The sequence below is a fragment of the Lepisosteus platostomus genome, chromosome 10, assembly GCF_059453375.1.
Source record: "Lepisosteus platostomus isolate fLepPlt1 chromosome 10, fLepPlt1.hap1, whole genome shotgun sequence".
NCBI classification, from domain to species: Eukaryota; Metazoa; Chordata; class Actinopteri; order Semionotiformes; family Lepisosteidae; genus Lepisosteus; species Lepisosteus platostomus.
In genome coordinates, this window is record NC_142620.1 from 31,430,720 (window position 1) to 31,447,253 (window position 16,534).

General features: G+C 37.3%; 1 protein-coding gene across 1 annotated transcript in view; it reads right to left on the reverse strand.

The window, feature by feature from the left end:
* The window catches only part of mid2 (midline 2), a 511,887-nt gene that overhangs the window by 404,758 nt on the left and 90,595 nt on the right, over nt 1–16,534 (reverse strand). The window contains exon 2 of the mRNA XM_088648926.1: nt 239–966. Coding sequence (XP_088505052.1) covers nt 239–910 — 672 coding nt within the window. The 5' untranslated portion in view covers nt 911–966. The remainder of the gene's footprint in view (nt 1–238; nt 967–16,534) is intronic.

Genomic DNA, 16,534 nt, shown 5'->3' on the forward strand with positions numbered 1-16,534 from the left:
AGACACACGGTACAGTACAATGTAACAAATTTCTCTGCATACCATACCACAGTTTGTTGTACACCATAAGGCACCTTGAGCATTCTGAATGGCTGCATTTGTATAACTGCAGTAAATTCATTTTAAATATACTCTCTAAATGCCTAGCAACTAGCAATTAATCCCACCTCTAATCTACATATTATCTAACAACCGTATCAACTTTTTACTCTTCAACAAAAGCAAAAAGTAAACTTACTTTGAGTTTGTCATAGCGTTCACTCAGTGAGGACACCTGGTGCTCTCTGTGTCGGCCCACCAGCTTACACAAGGCACATATAAGCTGATCATCGGCAATGCAGTACATATTGACTTTCTCATTTTCATGTTCCAAGCATGTGAGCCCACGCAGGTGGGTGTCGGGCACAGGTTCTACCAACCGATGGCTGGTGAAAGGTTTCTTGTTGGGGTGTGTAGCCCGTAAGCAGCGGTCACAGTACGACACCTCACAGGTGACACAAGTCTTAACTGCCTCACGAGGCGGATCTTGCTCACAAAACTGACAGCCAATGCGCTCGAGTGACATATTGGTGGTGGGACTGCCTTGGGTACTATAGGGGAGCTCACCGTGGCTCTCACTAGGGAATCTGGGTCTGCTCAGACAAGCTTTCTGGAAGTGGTCAATAATATTCTGCAGGGTAACATTGCGCTCCAGCCCCTCCAGGCCACGAAAATTAAGTGTAATGACGTAATGGCAAGTAGGGCACTGGAAGGCAGAAATGGACTCAACAAGCCAGTTGGTAGAGCAGTGAGACACCAGGATATGGTGGGCACAGTTAAAGCAAAGGCTATGGGCACAGGGCAGCAGCAGAGGTTCTTCAAATAACTCCAGACAAATTGGGCAGGTTAGCTCCGGCTCCAGTGTTTCCATCTTCAATTGAACCAATGTAGAGATGACATCATATCCCACAGAAGCTGGCTAGTTACCTGTGATACAACAAAAAATGGCATAATGATCTGTTAAAATGCAGGAATATCAATTTTTTACTGTTGTACGAAAAGGTTGTAGTACTTTTTAAATCCACATAGGGAATAGTAATACCGTATCATGTAACTAAAGGGAAATTTTGGCAGCTAAAAATAAAAAATAACTAAAGTATAATAATGTCTTTGAACAGTATTAATGATATTTATTTATGAATAACAAATAATGAAAAATAATAACATATTTAGTAGGTAGCAGTACTTAATTTAACATTTTTCATAAACATTTTCTTTATCGACGTCTTTAACCTGGTCACTTGCTGTTGTTATTTTAGAAAAGTGCTGATGTCCTCCTTTAACATCATCTATTGTAATGGAAAATTATACACAATTTAGAGTGATGCACTGTTGGCTCAGTGGTTGGATTCTGCACTATCATGCAAGTCAATCCCAGTCAAATCCTAAGTTACCTACTTAACAAGTTGTCCCTTGGGCATAACAAAGACTTTCTCTAATAATCAAATAATATGTATATAGCATTAATATTTTTGTTAATGTTATATATCACAATATGTTAAATATTAAAATATTATTAATAAATATTAAATGATAATACAAATGAACCTCCAGACCAACGATCTCAAGGATGCTCAGATAGAAAAAGGGAATTTAAAGATGCCCTGAAACAGAAATCACAATTGAGTTTTTTTATGTACAGTATTTAGTTTTAAACACAAATACTAAGGTCACAATGCATTTTTTATTTTAAATTATAACATTAAAAACATCAAAATTAAGTTTTTTATAAACATTTTTGCTGCCCCTTCTTTCTTCTTCACTAATAATTCATTAATATGGAATTTTGTAACTGTAGGAAATTTTGGAAGCTGTCAATACAATTAACAGAAGCATAATGACTCTGAACATCATACATGATATCAATTTAAGAATATAAATATATTATACAGATCCAGCCATTCAAAATCCAAGGAGTATGCTGCATTAAAATGCGGTTGGCATGGCGCACCACAACGCATCACACCGCAGTTATGATAATAGTATCCGGAATCACCTTGTAAAACCGCCAGGTGGAGCTAATAAAGCTTAACGTCTCATGTAGCATTTGAGCTGTCGCCAGAAAATGCCAGATTTTGAATCCTGGTCACTGCTGAGGGACAATCTTTTTCCAATTAAGAATTTAAGTTGTATAGTCTTTAGACTTTTAAATTTAAACTGTGTATTACAGCATGTTAATCATTATACATTAAAAAGTTGGTATATTTTATGAAAGCAAGATTGCTCAGTTGGACAAACCTACCACCTTTATCATAAATATTTTAATTTATGCAGAAATATTTTAGTCTTTACAGCAGATATTACTAATAGTATTAATAATTAATGACCTTGGACAAGCTGTAAACCCAATGTATTACCCTGGTCCACATTTTTTATAACTGTCTTTGTAAACAAAAATACTTTATTTTTTCATTGACAAAAAGTAACACCACAGCATTTTCGTTGATCGGATCATGTATTTCTTTCCAATCATACAAGTTAAGTTTTGAGAATCTCTGATTCACCATGCCTTTCACATGCTCTTAAACGATATTAATTTAGGAACATAAACCTATTATGTAAACTGTATATTGCCGGTATTGGCAGTTTAAAGAAAAAAATACACACCAGTATGCCATTTCTCCCTAAACATTTTAAGCATCAAAGGCTTACATGTGGTTTTTACGTGCTCCTTCTGACCATGTTACTGTACGTTTATTTACAGTACTTTGAGAGAAAAGTGATAGTTTTAAGCTTTTCTGTGAATATGCTCGATATCAGAGTAAACAAAAGCATACTTTTAGAATTTGATTAATAGGGAATATAATATGGAATCACATATCTAAAAAAATTAATGATGTAATTACATTAATGTACTGTAGCACAAACATTAGTATAAGACTTGCTATTGATATGTGTATGACACAAGAAGAGTATTATTGGACAATATTGTGAGGCTAAAGAAATCAATAACAATATTAATTTAAAGATCTAATTATATTTAACGCATACACCTGACATTAGAGGGTGTGTCTGCTCGCCTGCTTGGTGACGTCACTGTCTTTCCTTCTGAATATCTAGCACGGACTTGTGCCGTGTGGATCCCTTTAGATCTCCCTTCAGATTTAAAAGGTTATTAATAATATCTTCAGTGTCACATTAACATTGGAATGTTCTTCCAGGTGTAAAAAGAGGCAATACTCAACATGTCTCCTTCATAAATTTTCAGTTTACAGAACGTACAAGATCATTTTTTATGAATGTCTTTTGTATCGCATTAAAATTGGAATGCTTTTCACAGGTGTAAATCCACCTATTTTCTAATCGCTTTATCCAGGACAGGTAACAGTTTCACAACTCACCCTTCCCCCTGACTGTCTGACTTTCTTTTTAACCCTTCTGTGCCCGAATCGCTGCGGGTGAGAAAGAAACAAACTGAAACTTAGAGCGTAAACATATGAAAATTCGTATACCTTACTCGACAGTTTTTTTAAAAACAGCACCCAATGATGTTCAAATCATGATGTCCTTGATTTCTTTACACAGAAGACTGACACAGCTACTGTATATTAGGTTCAGGTGTATTGTCTGTTTAGGGTTCTGTAGCATTCTAGTTAATGTTGTGTTTGTACTTGCAAGAATAGCGATTACAAACATTAAAAAACATACTTGCTTTATACTGTCCAACTGAGCAATCTTGCTTTTATAAAATATACCGACTTTTTCATGTTTGATGTGTAAGATGCTGTAATACAGTTTAAAATGATTAAAAGTCTAAACAGTATCAACTTGAATTCTTATCTCTATTAATATAACTATCAAATGGTATTAAATAAATACAGCTTTTTAGTATAGATTTCCTTTTCTAAAAATGTTTTTAAAAAATAAAAACAACTACAATCTAATCTTTCCAAGTTTGATCCCAATAGGAATCACAATACGCTCCTGCTTCGTTTAGCGATGGTATGAAAAATAAATCTAAATGGAGAGAAAGCTATGCTGAAAGTTGATTAAGATACTTAGAAGACAAAGATAACAATTTCCGTTGCATTGCCAGATTGTGAATCAATAAAGGCATTTAAACACGCGTTTATGTTTTAATTTAAAATGGGGCTAATGGGGACTCTCTTATTATTTCTCTCTTCTCTCTCTTATTGTCAAAACTCGTTCAGTTGTGATTCTTTTGGTTTCACGGAGGGCTTCTCAGATAGTTGGGCATTCAGGTAGATTGCCAGGTGAAAGGATTGGTAAATATATTTTGTTAAACCAAGTCAGGTTTTTGCGACACATAAAGACATTTTTCCAAGAAATATCTGATGACGAGGAAGAAAAATCACCCGTTTTTTTGTGCACAAAAAAACTGTTTTTATCGCTTTTAAAGTCCTGCAATTTCTAAGTTAAGCAGGAACACATCAATACATCTCATTTTTTATTTCTTTTTTTTAAATTAAAAAATTTGATTGCCCAGCCTAATGTTTATTTGTTAAAAGAAAACTTGTGGCGATAGCTGGATGTAAACACTTGACCTCAGGGTTATAAGTCAGGTACTTAAGCCACCACGCCACTGATACAGTCACATAACAACTAGTGTTTGTCCTATAGTACATGAATATAATTATATTGTTATTAATTTCTTTAGATAAGCGATTCCATATTATATTCCCTATTCATCAAATTCTAAAAGTATGCTTTTGTTTACGCCAATAACGAGCGTATTCACAGAAAAGCTTAAAACTATCACTTTTCTCACAAAGTACTGTATATAAACGTACAGTAACATCTTAATCCTCTGTACTGGATAAAGAGATTAGAAAATGGATGAAAGTAAAGGCACTGTTTGGATGGAACTATACACAGTGTTAGAAACCCACTATGTGATGGCAGCATCTCACTGAGAATAAATTATTTTACAGTGCTGACTTAAGGAAACAGCCTTTCAACCTCTCTTGCACTTCAGTATCCATACCTAGTTAGTTATTTAAACAAATTGCCTCTAAATATAAACATCTTAAGATGCTGGCTCTGTGGATCAACATCAGCTATGTTTGCCCATTCCTTCAGTTCATGTGCATCCAACACACAATCCTAGCAACTACACAAAATCTAAAATACAATCCTCATTTCAGTATCTATGTAAACATACAGTCTGTTAACTTCATCATCTTCCTCTGCAGTCTATACCATCTACTGTCATTTTGTCAAAAGTATGCCTAACCCTATTAGGAAGTGTTCTTGTTATCAGTGTATTCCTCAACTTTCCCCAAATGATCTTTTTTCTACCTACATCTCTAGTCTTACATCCAGCAATAAGTCAGCCAACACTTAAATCATCAAAAACTAGATGTGTTAATTTGTTTAAATGACAAATACCATATGTAAATACTGGCCATGTAGAACTCTGCACTGAGGAATAACAGTTTCTTTTAAAAGGGAACTAGAAAAACTAGGAACTAGGGGAATCAAGAAAGGCTTTTTTCTAGAATTAATAAATGCACATCCTGTTAACTGGGGTAATTAAATCCACACTGAGCAATCTCCAAAATTCAGAATTTGACAGACAGAATCCTGTTCAGGTTGCATTAAGCCTGTCTTCAAGTCCTTGCACTGGCTTCGTATCAGGTTTTGAGTCAACTTCAAAATCCCCATCTTCATTCAGTAACTATCTGGCTTGTTATCTGTCTACCCCCCACCTTGCAACCTTTGTCCATCTGACTCTGGTCTTCTAGCTGTCCTCAAGAACATCTACATTCCGTGGGTGACAGGACCTTATCTAGCTGCAATCCAGAGCTCTGGATTTGTATCCTCAGTGATATCAGAGTCGCCCACCCTTTGTGCATTTAAATTTAACCTCAAAACCTTTCTTTTCAGAAGACTTATCCGAAACAGTGTTTTCTCTCTTCTCTTTTCAGCATGGAATAAACCTATTACTTGTTCCTTTGTAAACTGCGCATGCTGACACAGCTACAGAAAGAGAAGCAGTTCTTCAGTAGCACTTCTAACTGCTTCTCCTTCTGTATTTACTTTGTAATCAGTGGTCCTGTTTTTACTGTTTTTACACCTACCGTATTGCTTTGAGATGCTATTTTTAAAGATGTTATATACAGATGCAGCCATTCAAAACGGGTGGGGTATTTCGCGGTATAACGCGGTGGGCATGTCACATCAAAAAGCAGTATCACGCGGTGTATTGCGTTATTTGAAGTCATTCCGGGAAGTATCTGGAATCACCTTGTAAAACCGCCAGGAGGAGCCAATAAAGCTTAACCTCTCATGTACAGCATTTGAGCTATTAAATTTAAACTGTGTATTACAGCATGTTAATCATCAGTCATTAAAAAGTTGGTATATTTTATGAAAGCAAGATTGCTCAGTTGGACAAAAGTACACAGCCTACCTTAATCATAAATATTTTAATTATGCAGAAATATTTTATGCATCAAAGCCTTTACCGAAGATAGTACTAATAGTATTAATAATGAATGACTTTGGACAAGCTGTAAACTCAAAGTATTACGCTGGTCCACATTCTTTCCAACCGTCATTTTAAACGAAAATACTTTTATTTTTTTTGACAAACACCACAGCATTTCGTTTATCTAACTAACGAGGACAGGACATTAGCTAGCCAATACGATAAAGGAATTACTTTTTTTGTACAAGCACTTGGTATCTGTCCAAGCCCTATTTTGTCAGGTATTTTATTTTACTGTAACGGACATAAAAACTCCCTTGCTTCTAACAGAGCGTTTCATAATTTCTAACTACGAAAATTATTTAAACCGAGACACTTATCATTCAACCAGAGCTCAAAATATCACAAGGATCCTCAAGAGCACAACAAAGACTGTATTAAAAGATACTTGTTTCAGATACATGAGAATCCAAGCTTTTTTATCTACGCTTTCTTTTTCGTATACCAGATATTATGGTACAATTCAGAAGGGTGTCAGCCAGTCAGATTCCAGGAATCGGTACTTTAAAGAAAAAATACACACCAGTATTCCCCTTCTCCCTAAACATTTTAAGCATCAAAGTCTTTAACTAACATGTGAAATAGCGTGTAAAAAAGTGGTAGTTTTAAGCTTTTCTGCTAATATAATATGGAATCGCGTATCTAAAGAAATTAATAACGATATAATTATATTCGTGTACTGCGACAGGGCTGTGTAGGGCTTTTTCACCTCTGCCCACGTGAGCTCCCTGGGAGTCTGCTGGTATATGTGCTGGGTTAATCACCCACAGGTTGTGTGATCAAATCCAGCCGGTGCTGTGATTTTCTTTTAACAAACATTTCTTCGAAAAAATAGAATAGCAATATTATGGACAATTAATTGACTTTTTATATTTCTAAATATCACAACATGATCGAATTTAAGTCATTTTTAATAACAATGAATAGTCACCTTCTATCCTTCTGACAACTGTCCCTGCTTCTGCTTCCTGCTTCTATCGTGTGTGTGTTGGGGGGGGGATCCCTTTAGATCTCCCTTCAGATTTAAAAGGTTATTAATCATATCACTAAGCTTTAGAGAACTTAACATTTCTTTTATCAACAAATTGTAAATACGACATTTACATTGGCATTATTAATTTTTCACTTGAGTGTATTGTGGATTGTCAGCTGTCACTGAGAGTAGACCCCCCCTCTTAGGCTGCGCAAACGATCTTTTACATTTTTATAGAGAAATGGAGGCTGTACAGTATGCGTTACAATATAAACATTTATATTGAATTTAATCGCGTTTTGATTTAAATCGCAAACACGTGTTTAATTATATGCCCCTGCCCGGGGCGAATGCGCTACAATATGTTTAGATATTTAGATATTTAGACCCGGCGCGGCACCGAGAGAGCGTCTGCATTTATAACTAAGATTAGTCAAGCAATATGAAGCATCTCTTTTTACTTTTAAGTCACTTAATTATCATTAAGCACAACTTTTTTCACCACTTAGACTACTTTTTGATACCATCCTTAGACAAACTAGAAACTCGTTGTACTTTCTAATGACATACAAGAGATAGATCACAGATTTTAATCGTCTTTAATTTTGTTACGTTATACATTTTTGAAACTTTTCATCTATACAAACATATTTCTGAATGTTATGTTACACTTAGTTCACTGTTTTAAATACATCTAATTAGGAAAGTTAGGTGTTAGCATAAACTATTAGTAATCAATAATATTGAATTTAGCACTGTAATAAGTTGTTGCACTTTCCCCCGCATCTTGTAAAAATATATTTTCATTGTTCAAATATACATTAAATCTGACTATCATATAATAAGTTAAATACAAAACCAAAGAAAAAACAGGGTAAAATATAATTCAAAATATTTTGCTAACAATGTTAAATGTTTATAAATAATAAAATGTATTAACTAAGGAGTAGGATGGCACAGTTGTTAGTATGCTTTTTGTTTTGTTTCTTTTTCATAAATACAACAGTAGTACCTGATGTCTCAGTGGCTTTCAAAATTAAATTATGCATGCAAACCTGTGAACTGGCCTGTGATACTGGCCATGTAATACTCTGCATTGTGGAATAATAGTTTATTTTAAAGGATAGAGAAAGCACAGAAAACGGGCAGTTAGATTGATCAGATTAGTATGAAAAGCCATTTAGCAATGAGGGAATGAGAAGAGTGACAAACTAGTATACTTTAGATCTTTTTTTCTGAACCAGGGAAAATCTGATCATGTTTCTCTATAACAGTAATAAAAAACTTGATTTTATATATCACCTTTAAAAGTGGCATCTCAAAGCAATACAGTAGATGTAAAAACAATTAAAAGGACCATAGATTACAAAGTAAATACCCAGACAAACGCAAATGCGTTTTTAATAAAATGCTTTTATTCATACAGCAGAGAGAGAGAGACACATCCAGCAGAGAGAGAGAGAGAGAGAGAGAGACACCGGTTTTCATTGACAAAAAGTAATTGTTTTTTTACATTCCTCTTGTCTAACAGGAAAGTTTTATCCAGACTGTCCACAAACTAGAGACTGTCTTTATCAGACTCACATTCCCGAATGTCCCCCGCCCCGGTTAACAATCCTAGGAAGAACACGAAACAGCCTGTTAATAAAATTGTTGCAGTTTTGTTCAGTCAGTTCTTCCTCCCAGAATTTATAGATCACATTGATCAGTTCCTGCTTTGTGACGGGTTTAGCAGTTTTCCGAACATAGTCTTTCAGCGAATACCAAACCATCTCTATCGGATTTAGATCTAGGAATTCGGCTGGAGTTTTCACCCAGTTCACTCCTTCTGCTACAAGCCTCGATCTTGCTGCTGTGTGTTTCGGATCGTTGTCTTGAACTTCCTTGAAGAATTCACGATCCATAATTCCTTCGAAAAGTGGTCCCAGGCCTCTTCTAGATATAACCCCCCAGACATGAACCTTCAGTGGATGTTTGGGCTTTGACTTGTCCACATATCTCCCCTTTTTACAAAATGACATTGTTCAAAACTGTTCCAGAGCCACTGTTGTTTCGTCGGTGAAAAGTACATCATGAAATGCTTCCCCCTGTTCAATCCATTGGAGCACTTGTTTGAGTCTTTCCTCTTTGTTTTTTACCCTTATCATGGGGCATGTGTTGGTTTTTCTGTACCTCCATCCAAGCCTTCTGCGCACTCTTCTTATCGATGTCGGACTAACGCTCGCACCGAGGTCAGCCCATTGCCGTCTTTGAACTTGCATCGCCGGTAGCTCATCATTTTCATCCGTCAGTCTGTCGATGGCTCACGCAAAAGAACTTGAAAAAAAAAAGAGATCAACAGTTAGTATTAAAAATAATGTGCGTAGCTGTATTTACATGCAAGAAAAGTATTTTTAGAAAGTTATTTACCTTTGAATCGTCCTCAGTTTAGATTCTCTTTGCCTCCTCTCCCCTTTATAATGTCGTCTCATTGTGCTTTCACAAACAAAGATGTCCATCGAAGCCAAATGTTGTACAATGTCTCATGTTGACTTCCCCTTTCTTTTCATCTTCATTATTTGGTGTGAGAGAGTCTTTGTGATTTTGGCCATAGTCTGTCTCCTTACCAAAGTGATACAGTGGTGCAGCTTGAAGTCTGTACCTGTATACAGTATTGTACAGATAAAACTTACACCATACCGATTAGATAATACCAGGGAAAGATACTCCTATTTTATTTAAAACACAATACGCCAGAAAATGTGTCTGATGCATTAGCAAGTTAAAAAAAATTGCGTAGAAAACCCGGGAGTAACAGTTGTTTCCTTTTTCTGATCACTCACTGTCTGGATACTCATCTCACCCTGTTCTTTGTTTTCTTGTTATTTGCTGATTATGCCTGCTGCGATCCACTCCTGCCCTCACACCTAAAGAAGACTATTTTAAATTTCTTTGCTAGTACATTTCCGGTCTTTTCAAAGTATGTGCTGTCCTTTGTCAAAACAAGGCTCGCCAGATAATGTGAAAAAGACACAAATCGAAACCTGTTTTTCTAGCTTGTAAAGTCGTGCGAAGTGTAAGGAGGAACACATCATTTTATCTTACATATGAAAAATACATAATATAGCTCCCAAACAAACGCAAACGTGTTTTTAATAAAATGCTTTTATTCACTTATAATCTGACAATTTCAGGAAGACTAAGGAAGTTGTCATCTGTTGTTGAAGCTCTGTGAGCTCGGTGACTTTGAGACCACTTGTTATCCCAAGTTGTTTGAATCGCCACAATTCAAATAGAGAAAAAAGTGCTGACTGACAAGATTTAAGATGTGGCTGTCAATGTTAGATTAAAAAAAACACATTGCCCGACGTTAGTTACATTGCTTGAAAAATAATTGTATTTTGAGAGACTGGATAAGTAATTCAAGTGTTTTTTTAACTTCCTAAAAAAACAAGTAATAATTTAACAATATGTGCAAAATATTCGGCTAGTGTGTATTGTCTGTTTAGGGTTCTGTAGCATTCCACACGGCTGGACAGCTTGTTCTCCCCTCCCGCCCCTCTCTGAGTACAGTAGAGCCTCCTGTACTGGCTGGACAGGAGGCTCTACTGTACACAGAGAGGAGCGGGAGGGGGGGACAAGCTGCCCAGCCGTGTAGTTGATGCTGATACCCTGTATTCTCTCCAGACACAGCTGTATGGGCTCCACCATCCAGGACAGGAGGCTCTACTGTACACAGAGAGGGGCGGGAGGGGGGAACAAGCTGCCCAGCCGTGTGGTTGAAGCTGATACCCTGGATTCTCTCCAGACACAGCTGTATGGGCTGTATGGGCTCCACCATCCAGGACAGGAGGCTCTACTGTACACAGAGAGGGGCAGGAAGGGGGGGCAAGCCGAAACATACTCTTTAATTAATAGGGAATATAATATAAAAATATAGTACTAAAAATAAGATACACTCTACAGACATTCACAACAGCGACTGTCAGAAGATAGGACACAGCGGCTCAGACACCTGCTGAATGGAAAGGGGCACTGTACGGCTAAGATTAAAGCCAATACTTTAATATTCTTTTCTGTATGTTTAACAATAGTGGGTACTGGCCTAATTCAGCCGTGCACCCGTTGTTAGGTGTTAATGTGTTGTTGTTAAGTGTGAATTTGTACCTGTTTCCCTGAGGTCAGGTTTTTTTTCTGGAAAACTATAACTCTGGTCTGACAGTGCTGCTCCAGCAGTTCCAGGTTCTGCTGCAGCCTCTGTTCTGTGGGCGACAGCAGGACCAGGTCGTCTGCATAGAGCAGGAAATTGATTTCTGTAATTAATGCAGATCAGAAAATCCAGGAACAAAAAAATTATTGTGCCCGGCTCCTCAATAGGATAGCTTTGACGTGTTAATGCATTGGTTTAACAGTCCGGGTGTGGCAAGCCTCTAAATGTCTCCCGACTTTGGCAAAAGGAACCTGCCTTTCATTGGACGACAATTTACACATTCTAGCCGTACATGAGAATATAGCATAAATACACCAAGGGATTCAGGGTCCTCTGTGGCTCGACACCCATCCCCCCACAGCCACACGCTCCCTAACCCTTCACAGCTGCGACTGCCCAACACCTCCTCCATCCCCCACAGCTGCCACTCTCCAAAACCACCGCCATTAACACCTGCAGCACTGAAAGCCCTATGAGCACCATCCCCCAGGCCAGGCTGATCATCACGCCTGACTAGGTGAAGAGGGAAAAAAAAGCCTTTCTTGATTTCTCCTAGTTTCGAGTTCCTAGTTTCTCTAGTTCCCTTTAAAATAACCTTAAACAACAGACTTTTTAAATAACAGACTGTATGTTTACATAGATACTGAAATGAGGATTGTATTTTAGATTTCATGTAGTTGCTAACATTGAACTGTGTGTTGGATGCACATTAATTGAAGGAATGGGGCCATTTCATGGTGGGTTTCTAACACTGTGTATAGTTCCATCCACACAGTGCCTTTACTTCCATCTATTTTCTAATCTCTTTATCCAGTACAGAGGATTTGGAGCCTATCCCAGTAAGCAACGGACACAAGGCAGAATACACCCTGGACATAGCGCCAGTCCATCACAGGACAGACACAAACACACACACACCAGGGCCAGTTTTTCCATAAACCAATTAACCTACCAGTATGTTTTGGAGTGTGAGAGGGAGTCATATCACACATATGGAGAAAAAACATGTAACCCAGAGAGAACATGCAAACCCACACACACAGGATGGCAGGAATTGAACCTAAGACCCCAGTGCTGCAAGACAGCAATGCTAACCACCTTGCCATCATTTGAAATGGATGGATATTTTAGTTATCTTTCTAGTTCACAGGTTTGCATGCATAATTTAATTTTGAAAGCCACTGAGACATCAGGTACTACTGTTGTATTTATGAAAAAGAAACAAAATAAAAAGCATACTAACAACTGTGCCATCCTACTCCTTAGTTAATACATTTTATTATTTATAAACAGTTAACATTGTTAGCAAAATATTTTGAATTATATTTTACCCTGTTTTTTCTTTAGTTTTGTATATAACTTATTATATAATAGTCAGATTTAATGTATATTTGAACAATGAAAATATATTTTTACAAGATGCAGGGGAAAGTGCAACAACTTATTACAGTGCTAAATTTAATATTATTGATTGCTAATAGTTTATGCTAACACCTAACTTACTTAATTAGATGTATTTAAAACAGTGAACTAAGTGTAACATACCATTCAGAAATACAATCGAGAATAGTTTTGTGGTGTTTGTATGGATGAAACGTTTCTAAAATGTATAACGTAACAAAATTAAAGACAATTAAAATCTGTAATCTTTCCACTTGTAATGTCATTAGACAAAACAAGTTTCTGCTTTGTCTAAGGATGGTATCAAAAAGTAGTCTAAGTGGTGAGAAAGCTGTGCTTAATGATAATTAAGGGACTTAAAAGTAAAAAGAGATGCTTCATATTGCTTGACTAATCTTAGTTATAAATGCAGACGCTCTCTCGGTGCCGCGCCGGGTCTAAATATCTAAATATGTAAACATATTGTAGCGCATTCGCCCCGGGCAGAGGCCGAAGAGCACCCAGCTGGGGTGCGCGGTGAGGGGCAGGACAGGAGTGAAAGTGGTCAGGGCGGGGTTTAGGAAGGCCGCTGACCAGTGCGGCTGTCCCACAGTGAAGTGGGCGTACGGGAGGTATCCGTTTTCCTTGTAAATAGTTCCCTGCTTCTGCACCCCTGGGTGTTACTCTCTCTCTCTTTTCTCTCTCTCTCTCTCTCGGGCGCATGGGTGGTGTGTTGGCTCACGCTGTTGGCGGTCGGGGTCTGCTGTCTCTGGTTGGGGGCGCAGGAGAGCGGGCTGGCAGGTGGTGACGGGGAAAAAAAATAAAGGCAGCTTTAACTCCACAAGTCTGAGTTCTTGCGTCCGTCCTATCCGAACCCGAAAGTATTACAATATGTATCTATATAGCAGGTGGTGTACAGCTTTTTAGTATAGATTACACTTTTCTAAAATGTATTTAAAAAATAAAAATGATTACAAACGGGGACAAAGCTATGATGAAAGTTGATTAAGATACTTAGAAGACAAAGATAACAATTTATGTTGCATTTGTTAATTAATAATGCCAATGTATGATTAATAACCTTTTAAATCTGAAGGGAGATCTAAAGGGATCCCCCCACACACACACGATAGAAGCAGGAAGCAGGGACAGTTGTCAGAAGGAAAGAAGGTGACTATTCATTGTTATTAAAAATGACTTAAATTCGATCATGTTGTGATATTTAGAAATATAAAAAGTCAATTAATACAACCTGTGGGTGATTAACCCAGCACATAGACCAGCAGACTACCAGGGAGCTCACATGGGCAGAGGTGAAACAGCACTACACAGCCCTGTCGCAGTACACGAATATGATTATATCTTATTAATTTCTTTAGATACGTGATTCCATATTATATTAGCAGAAAAACTTAAAACTACCACTTTTTTACACGCTATTTCATGTTAGTTAAAGACTTCGATGCTTAAAATGTTTAGGAAGAAAGTGGAGTACTGGTGTGTATTTTTTCTTTAAAATACCAATACCAGCCATATACAGTTTACATAATATGTTTATGGTCCTAAATTAATATAATTTATGATCATCAGACGCATTATGCTCCTCTTCTTTTTATGCTCAGCTACTAAAATTTCCCTTTAGTTATAAAATTCCACATAAATATTAAATACTAAGTGGATTAAAACATGCACAGTAAAGAGATTAAATGATTAAATCTTTTCACTACCAACTAATGCACCATGAGTGCCCCTGTCGGTCATTTTGGCCAGCCAATCACATACATATGACAGTATGACAGTAATAGTTGTGTGCAGTACAGGTTTGTACCACGCCTTTTGATTGGCTGCATCTGTAGCAGTGTCTGCCTTAAACAATGACTGGAAAACAAAGGAGGAGAAATAAAATTATTTCTGAATATCTGCACTTTAACAAATTTTACTAAATAAAAATCTTATCAGCTACCTAGATGGTCAGGATACAGAAGTAGTCATTGGTGACACTGCTGATGTGGGTGCACCAAGGTTTTTGATGAAAAAAAGTATTCTAACTGATTTGACTGGTCAGTGAATGAAATAGTTTTTATTATTCTTAGGCCTATTCAGAATCCCAAAACTGTTTTTCTCTCTCAGTCACTAGAAATAAAAGAATAAGTAACATCACCCCCTCCCAGTGTCCCAGTAGCTCTACCAATGAAGGCTGTGAAGAAAAATAGCATACAAAAAGCACAATTATCTGAACCAGGAATAAAAACTAGGTGCAGATAAAGCACTGATAAACTAGAGCTTTCAAGGTGGTTCTGAAGGTCAGTTTTTCAGACTCATTAAAAATCTGGAGGATTTGCTGTGAAAAACATTAGTTACTGAAATGGGGACTCATTCTTAATCAGTATTGCACAACAATTTTGCCTGGTCCCTATTACCAGTGGCTATGTAATCTTAATTTTATAAAAGATACAGCATAACTCTGCCTCCTACATATGGCGAACTCATTTTCACCCTTAAGACATCTTTCCTATTTTTGCTAAGTAGATGTAACTTTTTATTTTTCTGAAAAAACCTTGACAATGAAATTCTCAAAGAAAATAAAAATAATATTGTTACAGCTTTAGGTGATTGAGAAGCGTCTCTTAGATTTCATATAAAGTTTGTGATACTTGAAAGGGTAAACACTTCGAACCTTAAAAGAGAGAGGATGTTTGCTGAGGTCTGGGGGGGTCCCTTGAGCAGAAATAATTGTAGTTTATCTTAGTATACACAGCTATGTTGTGGGTTAATGATTGTCAAAGAGCAGTACAGAAACAAAACAATACAAGATCACATTAAGAGCACAAAAAAAGGAGAAAGGAGGTAGAAACAAGAAGCAGGCAATGAGGAGAAGAGAGGAGTCCAGAGGAGTAGGGACATGAAGCTTGCACCAGGCGAGAGCCCCTACTTCATGATCATATCAAACCTGACTGGAGCTAAATATTGGAACCTTGTTGGATAGAGCGTGCTTTTCTGTGTTTTTAGGGAACTTGGGGTTCCTGGTTAAAAGTACCTCACTTGGAAACACCTTTCCTGCTTATGGCACATTTTTTATGGATAGGGATAAAGGCTCCTTTTTCTGGGGTGCAGAGAGAGAGATTTAACTGAAGGTTGCTTCGTATTTAATTAGAAGGCAGCTCATCTCTTATGTGGCCTCTGTAGGTACGCTGGGCAAACTTTCCGAGGTCAAATTCTTCCAGCACGGGGGTACCTTTAAAGCGGAGACGACGGCACCGAAATTTTTTGGCGCGCCTTCTCTTTAAAGCCCTGGCCAAATATGAAGACAGTACGTACAGTTATAATTCAAACAGAATTAAAAACTACACATCCCAGTTACCATGGTGGTGCTTGTGATCATTGCGTTTAACCAACGAAACAGGGTGAAAAATTAGTCACATGACTTGGGGGCAGAGTTTCGAAAGCTTAACCTATCAGCAACAAAGCGAAATGTACACGATAGGCTACCTCAGACTGTCAG